At 56.4% G+C, this 15,257-nt stretch overlaps 1 protein-coding gene across 1 annotated transcript in view; it reads right to left on the bottom strand.

Annotated features, from left to right (window-relative positions):
- Nucleotides 1-13,247, bottom strand: part of LOC104028853 (tyrosine-protein phosphatase non-receptor type 11) — a 56,316-nt gene extending 43,069 nt beyond the window's left edge. Inside the window, 1 exon segment of the mRNA XM_075721585.1 lies at nt 13,216-13,247. Within this exon segment, the coding sequence (XP_075577700.1) occupies nt 13,216-13,229 (14 nt within the window). The 5' untranslated portion in view covers nt 13,230-13,247.
- Between the last annotated feature and the right edge of the window lie 2,010 nt (nt 13,248-15,257).

Genomic DNA, 15,257 nt, shown 5'->3' with positions numbered 1-15,257 from the left:
GGGCTCTTCTGTCATTATAGCCTTGGAGCTCATCACTAGAAGCAAACTAACTTGGGACTAAAACTTCTGTCTCGTGAAATTCATCAATGTCCAAACCACGTCAGTCCCGTGTACAGAGACCAGACTTCTATTCCCTTCCTCTGTGCGTGGTGTATGTGATAGCAAAGCCTATGTGTTGAAGACATGCATCTTCCATGCCTGCTGGGAGCTATTACTGAGAACTGCTACGCAACCCCTGCTCCCTGCAGCTTCCACATTGCAATCTGCTGCTCCTGGGCTCAAATCAGCCAACCTGCCCCCAGCTCATGGGAAGCGGCCACGCAGGATATCCATCACAGGGCTTGCAGGGCTGGGAGGAGAACGTTGTGCAAGGAGACACCTTTGTTTCCTTCACCATCACCCAGACTCGCTGATTTCAAAAGTCTTCTGTCTACTCAGTACTGGCGAAAAAATTTTAATTGGGCCTTCAAGACGCTGTGCTTAAATATAACCCCCAGGACATTTATCATTTGGAACCAGATTGCTAGAGCTAGGGCCAGCTGTTTGCATGAGATCCTGCACTGTCTGCCTCTAGCTCTTTCCTCTGCGCTTTGTTAGCGTGCTTCATTGCCGCAGTAAGGATTCTTCACAGAGTTCAAACTACATCTCAGCTTTCTCATGTAGACACTACCTGACAGCATCGTGCTTTCCACTGCTTTTTAGCCATCCCTTCATGCAGAAACCCGTTCAGAGTTCCCTTCTCCCCGACACGCTTGCCAGAATCCTCTGCCATGAGCCACGCAAGCCTGCAGCAACTGAGGCAAGAGCCGCCGTCTGGGATAAATATTTGTATAAGCCAAAGCGGACAGAAGAAATGGCTGTCCGCCTTTACATTAGACAGAGTCACTGCCCAAACACCAGTGCATGAAGTACGAGTGACAAGAGGTGGGAAGGCTGCCCTGGTTGATGCCGCAGTGCCTGCTGCGGGCGCTGGTCGTTTGTAGGATGGCTCATCACGCAAGAGGGAGCATATGCAAACAGCCTGCACTCCTATTTGTCCCACGATCGCCGGCTGGCTGCTTTGAAGCACTCATCTAAAAACCAGCTATGGGAAATTCCAGCTTATTTTCATTTGCACTAGTCTGAAGACCCTTAATTCTGTAGCTTATGCCCAGCTCTGCTAAACCCCAAACTAGAGGTTTAAGGTTTGGAGAAGCCTGTTCAAATCCCAGAGATGCATTGCATCCCTCTTCTTCGAGGCCAGGAGGGACACCAAAACCTGCCGATTTCAACCCAGTCGAACACTTCAAAATTATGCCTTCCTCACTAAATTGCACTTCTCAAAGTATGCCGGTTCCTCTTAGCTTTGACCATTGAGATGACAACAATGAAAGTTTCCACTGCTTTAAAGTTCTAGCAGCAACAAATGCTGACACCCAGCTCTCCCCGGAGCAGGACTGAAACTGGTCGGAGACACAGGTGACAGCAGGTGGTGGGTTGGTTCAACTCAGAGAACAAACGGGCATTGCTGTTGCAGCACATCCTTCCCTTGCACAGGTTGGAATAAGCCCTGACTGAAGACGTGCCAGAGAGTGGGAACTGCAATCTGTACGGCAGGTTATGACCAAAGGGCAAGGAACAGGCTTGCAACGCACGTGCAGCTTGCGCTTACCTGCCATCTTGCCAAGACAACCAACAGCTATCTTGCCCGGGACAACCCTGAGCCCTGCTTTCTAGGGAAAGGCTTGACAGAAGGAAGTCAATGGAAAGCCTGGCAAGAGGCAAGTCCAGCAGCTGCCCTCAGGGCAGTGGTTACACTCCAGTGCCCAGTGGCAGCCCTTGGCCAAAGTGTCAACCATGGTTGTTTTAAGTTCCTTTGCACCATCTGGTGGTTAGAAAGTTTTTAAAGCTGTGTAGAGCAAACACATGCTGCTCCCTTGCATGGCCTGCTCATCTCCTGGGCCATCTGTCCAGAGAGGCTGAAGAGAAGCTTGGGGTGGGCCACTTGGTTAAGTGCAGGGAAGCACCTGGAAAGAGCAGAAGACTGCTGACTGCTCATGTGAGGGGATCACCCCCACATTGGACGATGAGGGTCGTCGTGAGTATGAGAACCTGACGAGTCAGCCAGGCTCCCAAGTGCAAACCACAAGGATGGCCACTTTCTACAGCAGCAGTCCTCAGACAGGCACTCCAGAGAAATGTTTCGAGAGCAAGTAAAGCAGCAGCGGCAGGGCCAGAGGCGCTGCACAGTCCAGCGCCTGACAGCATCAGAGGGAACCATTTGGCTCCCACCTTGCATGTTGGATGATGGCAGCAGGATAATGCTTAAGCATTCAGACCTGGGCTGTGGGAAAACAAACGTGCTGCTCTCAGCCAGGAGTAAAACGCCTTATTGTTAGGATGATGCCAAGGGCGGAAAACCCCTGACCCATTCTCCCAGGAGCAGAGGAAAACCAAAACCAGCCCTCAAGGCAACACAGACAGCCAAGGAGCCCAGGAGCCTGCAGGGTTAACCAGGCCCTTCCTCATTCAGCAGGTTCCTCTCCAAGTACCACAACGAGATAAATAAATGAGTAAGGCAATAAGGAAGAAAGGCAAGAGCAGAGCCTAGGATGAGAGGGACCAGACGGGTGGCCTTATGCTACGGCATCTTGGCTTCCCCAGGCTCCCTCCCCCTTGGCACCAGGGCCAGCAGAAGGAGAGGAGATTCCTGCTGTGTTGCCCCTACCCGACACGCCACCTTTGCCTGCCACGATCCGCCCGAGCCCGCAGCATCACGTGCGTTCTGGCGGAGCCCAGAAATCCTCAGCTTTCAGGATTATATAACCCGGCGAGCTAATTAAAAATGAGGAGGTTTATTTTGGACCCGGGCAGGGTGACAAGACAAAAATATAGCCCATAGCAGGCCCACGTCCCCTTTGAAGAGTCGCCAAGGCTATTTTTTCCTAGATACATCATGTAGAATTGGAGAGAAAAAAAAAAAAAATACCACGGCTATATTTAGAATTTAATCAGTGGCAGGGCTTGTTACACTTCTTAGAGAGGAGACCGATGGAAATATTTCAGGAGGGTGGGAGGAAGGGGGGAACAAACAAACAAACAAACTACCCCCAAAAACAAACCAAGGACAAATACAGCCCTGGCAACTACCTTACATGGTAGGGATGCTGCTCAAGGGTGTGAAGGGGGATTTTTTTGTTGTTGTTTTGAAATTAAATCTTTGTCACTTTCTCACCCTCTTGAAATCCCCAAGGCCAAACAACATGTCCCGAGGGATGGGCTCTCCTCTGCCTATGTCAAGTATTCATAGTTACCCCAGCTCCCGAGGCTGTTCAAGCCGGCCGTTTCCCTCTGTCACGCGTGCCCAGCGTGACGGGCTGCGGAGGGGAATGGCGAGCCGCAGGAAGCCACGGCTGGAGGAGCGAACAAAGTCCTAGCCTGTGAGTAACCTCACCGTTACCCTGGAGCTAGCATCGAGGAGAGAGCCCCAGCGCAACAGCCGGCAATCCTGCTAATTGCTTGCTCTCCCGTCGCCGCCAGCAGGTCTTCCCTCAGTTTCTCCGACTGTAATCACTCCATTTTTAAAAATATTTCAAAAGCTCGTTGGAGCAGGGGGGAAGTTGCATGTTCCAATCTCTTGCCTGTGTCCTATTCATATTTTTAAGGCGGGTCTTTTATCCTTGTTTTGTCAACCCAACCACTGCCTTTTTACGCCCTCTTGGCACCCAACAGCACCCATCTCCTCAAACCCATCTCAGTCAAGCCAGAGAGCCCGAGCTGCTCAACCCTGATGCCCTTAGGAGCTCACGCTCCGACAGAGACAAGCCGTACCCTAGAAGGAGAGGAAGAAGAAATGGGATTTTCAAAGCGGGGTGGGAAGGGGGACCAAAGACCCTGGCTGGTAGAGCAGTGGGAGGGAAAGGGAACCATCTCCTTGGCAGTGCTGCGCAGGCTGCCCTCCATCAGCTCCTCTCTCCCTTGGCTGGATTAAAATAGCTGGGGCCGGGGAGAGACAGTTCCCTTGAAAGCTAGCTGGTACATTCAGGCTAACCAAAAAGGGAACTTTGAAAACATATCGTTGGCGGGGGAGCCGCATTCACTTAGGCACGGCAGAGGCGAACTGCAGTTTGCAGCCGTATTCTCAGTTTTGACACCACAGGGTCGGGGCGAGGGAGCAGCCCAGTGTAGAAGCAACCTGCAGCCCAGCGGCATGGGGGAGTGTGGCCAGGTACAGAGAAGGGCTCTGTGGCCCAGCTGACTCCCCCAACAGATGGAAGACAGCCTCTCTCCTCCTGCTGACTCAGGACAGCTGGCTCTCCACTTGCATGCAGCTCTCCTCCACCCCGGTACAGAGTGGCAGATTTCTTGTTTAAGCATCTGCTCACCACAGCTGCTCACAAGGAGAAGCTTCTTCCTATCTAGCTGTCCTCGTGTGGGCTATTGCAAGCCTGAAATTTATTTAAGTGGAAAAAAAAAATCTCTTTTGTAGCACCCACAGGAGATTAGCAGACAGCTAAACGTGGCACTGTCCAGATAAATCTAGTGGCTGTACGTTGGGAATGGGAGGAATTTCCAGACCTTCTTATCTTAAGGTCACAGGCAGGTTCTCGCTCAGCTGGATAGGAAAAAGGAAAGGATGGGGTTGTACGAAAAGCCCTTGTGCATCAACAGCACCAATATCTTCTCCCCTGGATAATACTAAAGGTGACACCAAGGCCTGAAGATTGCCTGGACTGCAGGAGGAAACTGAGAACTCAGCCTGCCTCAGCATGGCAGCGAAGGCTGCTGCCAAGGATGCTGGAAACCTGCACAGCAACCCCATCTCCGTGCCCGAGAGGGACCGTGTGGAGGTGCACGCTGAGGCTGCCTGCATTCAGCACGTGCCTTTCCCTGCCGTCGGTGCCTCTTCTCTCAGGTCAACAAGCAGTCCTACATCTGTGCCTGCGTTTTCCTTGGGAAGATGAAGAGACACCAGCCACAGCAAGTACAGGCTGGGAACCACCCCCACCAGTTGTGCTCACAGGAAACCTTGAGTAGATACGTGCTACGAGACAGGCTCTTCACCTGATAAAGTAATCAGGACGGTTGCAGCAAACACCAGCCCAACTAGAAAACTCAGCTCAGCCTCTCCTCCCCCAGTGCTTCTTTCAACACCAAGAAGCTGCAACAAGCAAGATAACCTTCATCGCTCCTCGCTGTGAGAGGCTTCCCCAGCCCTAAGCCCTCGCAAGGGGGGCTGTAGGGAACGTGCTGTGATTTGCCCTGGGCACGCACGCTCCTGCCAGCAGCCGTGGCATGGGTGCCAGCAGCAGCAGGCAGACCAGGAGACCTCCTCCTCAAGGCACCCGTTAGGGTGCTTGCTCACTGCCCGGTGGGGGCAGAACAAGAGCTCATCCGTCTCCCAGACAGGGGTCCGTGGAGGCCCCGCAGCCCGTTCTGCAGGACAGATCGAGGGGCCAGACAGACAGAGCAGAGGGGCTGGGGCTGCAGTATGGAGACACTGAGACCATCCCAGCGTTAACAAGCACAAGGGCATTTCAAAGAAGATGCAGCAGAGGATGAGGCTCATCTGTTTCTCTTGTCCACATGGAAATGTCTGGGACTTGACGCAGAAAACCTCCTCCAACACAGAGCCAAGGGGGGCAAGGTAGAGCCCCCGCAATGATCCTCCCAAGGCCTGAAAGCCCGATCGATACTCCCAGTCACGCACTCCCAGACTACCTGAGAGATGCTTTTACTGCAGCTGGATGACAGCAACATCCTTTCCACCTGGGATACCTGTGACAGCCACAGCGTCTGCTACAGGAGAGCAGCAGCTCAGAAAGCCCAGGAGGAGATGCTGAAGTGTGCATCTCTTCCAAGTATGTCCCTCAGCCACTGCAAGCAGAGGTCTTTGGAGAGCACCATTGGTACAAGCAGCAGCATGAGCTATTTGCAGAAAAAACGCATATACAGGAAGCACACAGTTCCTGATTTCCAGCTTGGTTTAACGCAAAGAATTTCCTTCTTCCCTTCAGGCTCACGCAGGAAGCCTGCAAACAGACCAGCTCCGTAATCCGATTAGGCCCCATCCTACGCACATTTCCTGGAACATGCAATTGGACTGCAGGAGCCACTTTCCATCCCTCCCCACCACTCATCTCCTAAGGTAGCAAGTGCAGCCCTGCCCAAGCCACTGCTTGTGGTCAAGGCAGTGAAAAAGCAACAGAATAAACTCATTCCTACTGCAGAAAAAGTATTAATCAATGCTTAAAGAACTGCAGCCTTAGGAGTACTTCTGCCCCCCACTCCTCCGAGAGAATGTGGGCCTGTTTTTAGCTTGGAAACAGGTATTAGCTTCATTCATCCCTCAGGGCAGGGATGGAAACCCAAATGTCAGCATTTCGGAATTAAGTTTTCAGTGAGCCATTTGGGAATCAAAGGGCATCTACACTGCAAGGGTGGGAGGGTGAACACCAGAAAGACACTATGGAGATAGGTACTAAATCAGTGACCCAGCTGGGAACAGAAAAGCTCTCAGCTCCAGGTTCCCCACTCATGGGACCCTCCTGAAGAGGGACCAGGCTGCTGGTTTGCTCATGGAGTGACTGGCACCACGGATACAGGAGCCCTTTGGCTAGACCAGTCCTTTTCAAATTGAGGAATATGTCAAAGCCCCCATTACAGAACACAAACTTGCCCTCCAGCTGCCTTAAATGGAGCCAGCGAGAGATCCAGCAGGTAGTGGTCAACATGAAAAGCCCTCTGCGAAAAGCTCCGTGAGAGCAGGGTTTGCCTTGCTGAGCAGAGGGAAAGGCCAATGCCCACATTTTTGCACACCAAGAAGCATCTCCGGCTGGGCTTTGGGGCTGACACGAGCCAGGTTTTCCGTGGCAGTGGTAGAGGCACTTGAGCTCTGTTCTCCTTTCCACGGGGCAGCGGCTCCCAGCTGCAGAGCCACAGGCACGCTTCTGCTGGGCCCCCACGGCACGCCTTGGCCAGCCGAGCCGTCCCTGGGGGAGAAGCCTTTCCCTGGGGGGGCAGCTCAGGTGCTGGGAGAGGTGGGAGCAGCCTTCCCCACGCCTGCGGGCTCGCTCGCAGTGGTCACACAGCTCCGCGCCAAGCCAGACCCGCACCCGGACACCTGGGAGAGTCCAGCTGGCTACCGCTGTTCCGCTGGCAGAGCTCCGCTGCTTCGCTGGAGCACAAAGCTCCGATTCATTCATTCAGGTGCCTCCAAGGCTCCTGAGAAGAACCATCTCCTAGAAACTCGATTAATTTAAACCCTGCTGGAAGCAGCAGCAAGCAGCTCCGGTACCACCCAGCCACAAAGGAAGCTCGCCCTCAATATAGCTTTGGCAGTACGAGCTGGAAGACTGGCTTCCTCTTCGGTGCTCTTTGCCTTACCCTGCCTCTGCAGACGGTGAGGAATTCTCCTTGGCAGCCTGCAAAAGAGGTACAGCTGCATCAGAGAAATGTGTTCCGGGGCCGAGAGCGCCTAATTTGTCTTGGGACCATAACGAGAGCAGCTCACTCTGCCTTGGGGGAAACCATAGGATACTGGAAAATCACTGAGGGCCTGATCCAAAAACCTCTCCCAGGCAAGGCTAGTTCTCTCCCTTTGAGCAAGGCCATTCACCATTCTTAATCCCTCACCAGAAGACAGGAGAGAACAGTGCATTTGTGCATTTCATGACCTGCAGTAAGGAACTCACCCTAGCTGGAAATAAACAGCAGGCTGGGGGCTCCAAACTGGAGCGTAATTTAAGTTGCCGCCAATGTTCTTGTCCTCATTTACCACAGTAAAGCCTGGTGAAAAAGCACGTCTGCTCCTTTCACTGCATTTCCCATTTCTCACCTCCCCACCTGTCCCCGCAGAGTGTGCACAGACAGTATCAGCGCACATTTGCACGAAAGCCTTTGCGCTTTGATTCTCCCGTACTACTGCTAACAGAGCCTGTGTCCAAAGACATCTTCATACAGACTGGCCAGAGAGAGAAAACCAGGAAAAAATCTGAGCCGAGATTCAGGTGTAGCAACGGCAAAGGAGGGAAGCAAAAGGCACCAGCTGCCTTGCTGGGAAGGTCTCGTGAAGCCTGCTCACGTGAGCCAGCCACTGCAAAGGAAGCCAGGGTGCGAATTCAAGCTGCTGCTGTAACCTGCCTCCAGCTGCCCAGGCTGACCGACCCTTTTCGTGCTGGAGCTGAGCACAAGTCAGCTCCAGAGCCAAGTGCTGAAGTACTGCCTGCAGGGATGGAAATGAACAGCTCACAGAAAATTGCCAGAGGATGTTTCTGAGCTTACCACTCGGCGCCTGCACTTCAGAGGCACAGCAGCCGTGGGCTTGAGCACGCTCCCACCAGCGAGATCCACAATCATCCCGGTTCCAGCCAGCGCTGCCTTAGGCTCTGCCCATGATGCGTTGTTGATGAATATCCAACACGCCAAAACACTGACCCGGTTTTGCTTTCTGGACCAGAAACTACCACATCCCCACCACCACCCAAGTTGCCAAAGTAAGCAGCTATTGCAAATACTTAAGGTTAATATTTACATTTGGATTCAGCACAGGAAGCATGTGTTTTCTCACTGGTGAAGGGAGTGGGAAAGCTGGGACCACAGGCTGCTCAGGGGACTGGCGTTGTGTTTCCTGTCACTGCAGCAGATGCTCAAGGTTGGACAGCAAGCAAGGTTTCAGGACCCAGCTGGATGCATTTGATGCCTCAGATGTGCAGCAACGTGGCCTGCACGAGCGTGGTAACCCATCTTGGAGAAAGCATATGCAGGACTTTGGCTAATCCTGACTTACCAGCCACGCCGGAGCAGCCACTGCTTCCCACCCTGGTGGCTGCAGCCGCCTTGCTTATGCTAGTAATTACGAGCGATCCAAGACTTCAAAGGGAACCACCCACAATGTACATAAAATCATTGTGCATAAAGTAATTCAGCTGAGCAGCAAACTAGATTTTTAAAAGGTTCACCTGAATGCAGGGAAAAAGTTGTCAAACAAACGTACTCAGCTCTGGATACGGGATACCGCTCAGCAGCTCTTTGTCGAGTCTGCTACAGGAATAGAAGCATTTCACCAGCGTACCGATCTCCCCAACACCATTAGCCTGCTCATTCATTGCCCGGAAAATGGGAAACTTGGTCCCTTCAGTCTCAGTGTTCCCTTCCAGGGGTAGTTTCACGCTTACGGTGCCGTAAGCTGCCTGACACGCTCCATGTTGAACTCTCCGGGACGGGAGCTGTGCGATCCAGCTGCGCTCCTCGGAGCTGCGAGGCAGCATCTCCCCAGCCCGCTTTGAGTGCGGGAAGATCATTAGCCAAAGCGGGATTTGCACAATCACCACTGCTGGCTAGCACACGCAGGCCCGTTGTGGCCCTGGAGCCAGCAGCACTGTTTCACTGCTACCACGGCCTTGGAGCCAAGAAGGAAGGCTTCTCTCATACACGCACAGGTAGGAAAGCAAAGTAACTGCACCGGGACCAGCTTCACCAGCAGTAGCAAAACTCAAAGCACCAGAACCACAGTGCAGAGAGAAACAAGGGAAAGGGCCCCCCTAATCGATCGCACACAGGCGCCAGTTCTGCGACGGTACCACTCGGCGCCGAATCCTGCAGAACTGGGGCCACCCCTGCTTTGGAGGCAATCAGGCTCCAGGAGCTGGCATTTACTCAATTCACTCATTTCCTCCAAACTTTCCCTTCCTCCCAGCCACAGCATCCCAGGAAACCTGGCTGTAAAGAAAAAGCCAGCCCTGCAGACAAGGGCAGTGCACAAACCAGCTACCCAAGTGCTCCAGACACTGTGCAACTCCTTTCTAGGAGAAGAAACGGTGCCTTTGGGATCTGCCAGCCACTCGTCAGCAACGGGGACGTGAGGTTTACCCACCGGGATCCCTACGTCACAGCAAAAGGCCTCTAATTGCACCCGAGCGGACGTAAGCACCAAAGCAGAGCAGGGGCAGCAGTTACTCTTAGATTTCCAGGCTCTCGCTGTTCCAGAAGAACCGTGATTTCTCCGTCCTTGCTGGGGGGGGTGGTACATCCCTGACCTCCAAACCTTTCCTGCAGTTGAGAGGTCACATGCCAGCAAAGCCGAGAGAGGGAAAGAAAAGGTCGTTCTTTCAACAAGCTGTTTTTAAGAAATAACACAATAAGGCCCTGGCAGCAGCTCGGAGCTCAGTATTTGCAACAGCTTTGTGGGTTAGGCTGATGGCGACAAATTTGTTTTATCCCTACAACAGGGCCTGATGCCTCCTCATGTCACACACGTGCGCACCCCCCCACCCTGACACATGGCCACTGCTTTCCAGGCTGGGCCCTGTGCTCGCTAGCATGGCCTTTCAGAAGACCATAAGCATGGTGGCCAGCATCCACCAGTCCTTGACGCCTCTCCCCACAACACGGCACGGCCACCGGGAAAGCTTACCAAACAAGTCCAACACCCAGGAAGAGGTTTATTTCCCCTTCTGCGTGCCTTCCTTGAAAAGAATTAGCACACACGAGTGTCCTAGGTGTGCTAGGGTAAAGCTGTTCTGCTCAGCTAGGGGGTCGCCCCATCTCCTCCCGGTCCCTCCACGGATACACTCCCACGCGGGGAGGAGGAGAGGCATTAAGCAGCGCCCAACACTCGGCATCAGTGTTACTGGCCCCAGCGCTCGTATAAGCCGGTGCTTCCCATGAGCCTCTCTCAGCACCACTTGAGAGGCACGTGCTTATCCAAACAGCTCGCACACTGCTAGAGTCACACAGCCCAGGAAGAGGAGCGAGGGCGAAAAAGAGCCCTTGGGTGATTAGATACGTCACTCTCTCACTACAGGCTTGTGGCCCACCACGCCTGCTCCTGAAATCATCCCCCCAACTCAGACACCCAGATTACCTTGCCCCTATGCCAGGGCAGAAAGGAACGCAGCATCCTGCAGCCCCAGCAGATCCTCCTGAAAGCTCGATTGCCTCCACCAAGGCATCCTGCCTTGCAGCCATGGGACAGCGCTGTGGCCGGGGGACAGTCGGGGCAGGTCAGGCACGCTCCAGACCCGAGTGACAGTCCACAATCACACCTGTAACCACACCAGCTCCCAGGATTTTCAACTGGCGGCAGCCTCACTGCAGTCCGCTGACGCAAAGCCGATACGCAGCCACAGAGGTGGTCCCTGAAGAGAGGAGCCAGCACCTCAGCTGCGATGGAGCTACTGAGAAATCACTTCCTCACGGATCCCCCTGCTTCACAGTACCCTCTTTCAGCACAACGGGCCAACTGTACGCTGCCTTTCAGCAGTTCCACACCTCCCGCCTTTGTAAGTCAGCCTGTAAGCCCGTTAATGCCAAAGTGCCCTTAATTCCAAGGGTTCCCATGCAAGCCTGAACGACCTGCAAGAAAGGATGCAGGTGCGATGCTGAGAGCACGCAAAGGATCTGCTATTCAGTACTTCAGCTGGGCCCTGCAGTGACCATCCCTCCTGAAGGACTGCTTGAGCCTCTCAGCACTCCACCAGCACAGGTCATGATCTCAGTAGATCCACCTGGGCAGAACCACACTTTGAGCCAGAGGGAGAACAGCATCAGCCAGGGTTCAGGCAGAAGAGAAAGATGCCATACAAATCTGGTAGGCACCCTGCACGTTGGTAGGCAAGAGAAGAAAGGCTGGGGTCAAGCCAGTCATGCCACAATGTGGGGAAAAAGGACCTGAGCGGTTTTACAGACCCAGGAGCAGCAAAATCAGCACTCCAGGGCACAGGTGGAAAGGACGGGGGCAACAGATGCTGGGAGCAATCAACCCCCAATGCAAAAGCCAATCCACACAGCTCTGTCCCCTTCTGGGCAGCAGCACTACTGGCTAGCCAGATTTCTCAGGGCTCCTGCGAGGGCTGAGCTGGCAGCAGCATTACAGCCATTTTGCTGTCTCTAGCAGCGTGCTGCCATAGGTAACTGCCCGACAGGGTGAAGCTAGCAAGGTGTAGGCAGTATAGACAAATACCGACTTGCCTGTGGGCACAGAGCGCGCTACCAGAGCGGAGAATGAAATCCAGAGGCCCCGAGTCCCAGCCCTCTGCTTTATACTCCATCACCCATCAGCAAGCACATTTCGTAACTTAACGTGACACCGCCCAGATGAACACTGCCTCTTCCTCAACTTCTTCTGCATGCTTTGAATCAGACACTCACAAAACACGGCTCAGCACTCGCACAGGAGAGACAGCCAGTGCTGGACGGCAAAAAGAGACCCAAAAAACCATAAAGCACCCAAGCCCCTGAATCCTGGCGTTGCAGGAACACGCGTGAGGAGAATCCGGAGTTTTTACACATTCAAGAGATGGTTGCGGAAACCCCACTCATGACCTGCCTGTGTTCGGTCCTGTACCAACACCAAACAAGCACTCCCTGTCCTGTAACCGATCCCATTTCTCAGCTTGAAGCGACCGTCAGCTGTACGGCTGCTCCCCAGCCACCACCCTCCTCAGGGTTTTTCAAAACACACTGGACTTCTAGCAGCAACGTACGCTTTTTCAGGTCACCTTAAGGCTGTCTCTGTGGAAGAGCAGAGAAGGACGAAGAAGCCCCAAACCAGCTATTAGGAACCCGCTCCGCGCTGCAGCACGCGGGAGCCGTGCGCGCGACCCGGTGCTTGGAGCTGGTTGCCGAACAGGCACGGAAAGCGCCCATCCACTCGATGGCCATTTACCCCTTCCGAGGCCATAGCAGAGAAGGAGGAACCAAGAGGGGACGACGTCCCCAAGCCACACAGGCTCCTGCCGCCACTCGGAGACCGAAGCTTCGGAGCAGTTTCTTTGGAAGAAGCTGGGGGAGGCACCGACACCGCACCAGATGCACCCAAGTATCTTTTTGTTTTTTTTTTTTTTTTCCCCCCCGCTCGCGGCCCACAAAGCTATTTCAAGCAAGTTTTAAGGCTCGGTCCCGTTTTGGCATCCCCTCGGCAGCATCTCCAGCGGGCGTTACAGAGCCTGCTGAGACAAGATGCTTTAAGGCAGCAGCGAGGGGGGCACGGGGCGGCCCGAAGCAGCCTGAGCGCCGCGCCCGGGGCCGGGCAGGGCTGGCAGCAGGTGCCCGGGCAGGGCCGGGGGCTGCAGCCCCAGCACGGGCACCTCGCCCCGCCGCCGGCCCCGCCACCGCCGCCCGCTCGGCCCCGCCGCGGGGAAGGGGGCAGCTCCGAGCCGGAGCCGGTGCCGGTGCCGGAGGAGGCGGCGTCCGGTAGCCGCGGGTGCCGGGGCGGTGCCGGCGCTCGGCCCTTACCTGCGGGAGGTCATGGCTCCGCGGAGCTCCGCGCAGCGCAGCGGCCCCGGCCCCGCGCCGACTGCCCGCACCGCCGCGCCCCGGCGGGGCGCCTGGGCCACGGGCCGGCGGGGAAACCCCTCCCTGTGACGCGGGGGAATCCCCGCCCTCCGCCCCGCCCGGCTGCCCGAGCGGCCGTGCTGGGGAGGCAGCGCCCGCCGCCCTCGGCCCCGCTCCCGGCCCGTTCCCGGCCCCGCCCCAGCCCCGCACCGGCCCCGCGCCAGCCCCGTACCAGCCCCACTCCGGCCCCGCTCCCGTCCCGCTCCGGTCCCGTTCCCGACCTGGCTCCAGCCCCGCACCAGCCCCGCTCCTTCCCGGCTCCGGCCCCGTTCCCGTCCCGCTCCGGCCCCGCACCAGCCCCTCTCCGGCCCCGCTCCAGTCCCGCTCCTTCCCGGCTCCGCACCAGCCCCGCTCCCGCCCGGCTCCGGCCCCGCACCAGCCCCGCTCCCGTCCCGCTCCGGTCCCGTTCCCGACCCGGCTCTGACCCCGCACCAGCCCCGCTCCCACCCGGCACCAGCCCCGCTCCCGCCCGGCTCCGGCCCCGCACCAGCCCCGCTCCTTCCCGGCTCCGGCCCCGCTCCGGCCCCGTTCCCGTCCCGTTCCCGTTCCCGTCCCGCTCCCGTCCCGCTCCGGCCCCGCACCAGCCCCGCTCTGGTCCCGCTCCGGCCCCGCTCCTTACCGGCTCAGGCCCCGCTCCGGCCCTGCTCCCGTCCCGCTCCGGCCCCGCACCAGCCCCACTCCAGCCCCGCTCCCGTCCTGCTCCTTCCCGGCTCCTGCCCCGGCCCCACACCAGCCCCGCTCCTGTCCCACTCTGGTCCCGTTCCCGACCTGGCTCCAGCCCCACTCCTGTCCTGCTCCGGCCCCACTCCTGTCCTGCTCCGGCCCCGCTCCCGTCCGGCTCCGGCCCCGCACCAGCCCCGCTCCCGCCCGGCTCCCGCCGTCCCCCCCTACCCAAGAGTCCTGCAGCCCCCGCGCGCTGCTCCCTCCGGCCCCGGTGAGCCCACAGCGGGTCGCGGAGCCCCCCGGCCTGCCAGTGCAAAGGGCACAGCGCTGACAGGCACAGCGCGGGGCGCCGGGCGAGCGACATGAAGCCTCCCGTCTCCCCTTCTCCCTGGAGCCATTCCCCTTCTGGTGCCAGCGCTCCTTCACCCTCCGGGCTGCCAAGCGTGCCCTCCGCGCACACCGCATCCGTGCTCCTGGCTAGGCAGCTCCACGGTACCCGAGTCTGGACAGCACGTGAGATTGCACGCCAGCAGCGATTTCAGTTGGCACTCAGTGCCCGAACACCATGGAAGGTCTAGGTTTTGGTGTTGAGTTCACAAAGCCTTGGGAGTCATGCTGCCAAGAGAACGAAGCGAGCCACCACACCGAGCGTCTGGGTCTGGCAAGGCTCAGCCACGTTTGCCGTTATCCCTAAACACCGCCAGCTCGGGGGCCGCTTTGGAGGCAGGAGGGCACAGTGTCCCCTGAGTGGGTTCCCCGCTCTCATCCCAACGTCTATGGTGAGGCAGGGATGGTGACACCCAAAATCTTCCACCGGGGTAAGCTGGGGTCAGGTGTGCTATAGGCCTGCTATACGCTTTGTACCAATGGAGCAGGTTTTGCCATCCGAAGTGTAAATTCAGAGGCCTTTAACAAACTCATGTCAAATACATGTTGCTTCACGTAAAAGACAGAAATTAACCCAAAGAAATGCCCTGAATCTGGCACCTTTCATGAATGCTGGGTGAGAAAACAAAGCCAGCTGTCCAAGAGAGAGAAAAAGCCAGGATACAGCCAGTGAGCCCCCCCCCCCAGTCCACCCGTAGTGGCAAAAATAGCAGTTTTATAACTATAATAAGACTCAGCGAATTCCATGTCTATTCGGGGAATACCCAGAGAGCTGGCAGCAGGAGCCAGCTCATTTCTCAGCGAGGAGGACTGGCGGGTCGCATAGCTGTCCTGCATGCCACTGGATTGCTCACGGGGCAACAAGGACCACAGAGGGCAAATAGCAACCCTGA

The sequence above is a fragment of the Pelecanus crispus genome, chromosome 15, assembly GCF_030463565.1.
Source record: "Pelecanus crispus isolate bPelCri1 chromosome 15, bPelCri1.pri, whole genome shotgun sequence".
Lineage (NCBI taxonomy): Eukaryota > Metazoa > Chordata > Aves > Pelecaniformes > Pelecanidae > Pelecanus > Pelecanus crispus.
The sequence above is the reverse complement of the archived record's forward strand: the minus strand, read 5'-3'. Positions and strand labels throughout refer to the sequence as shown.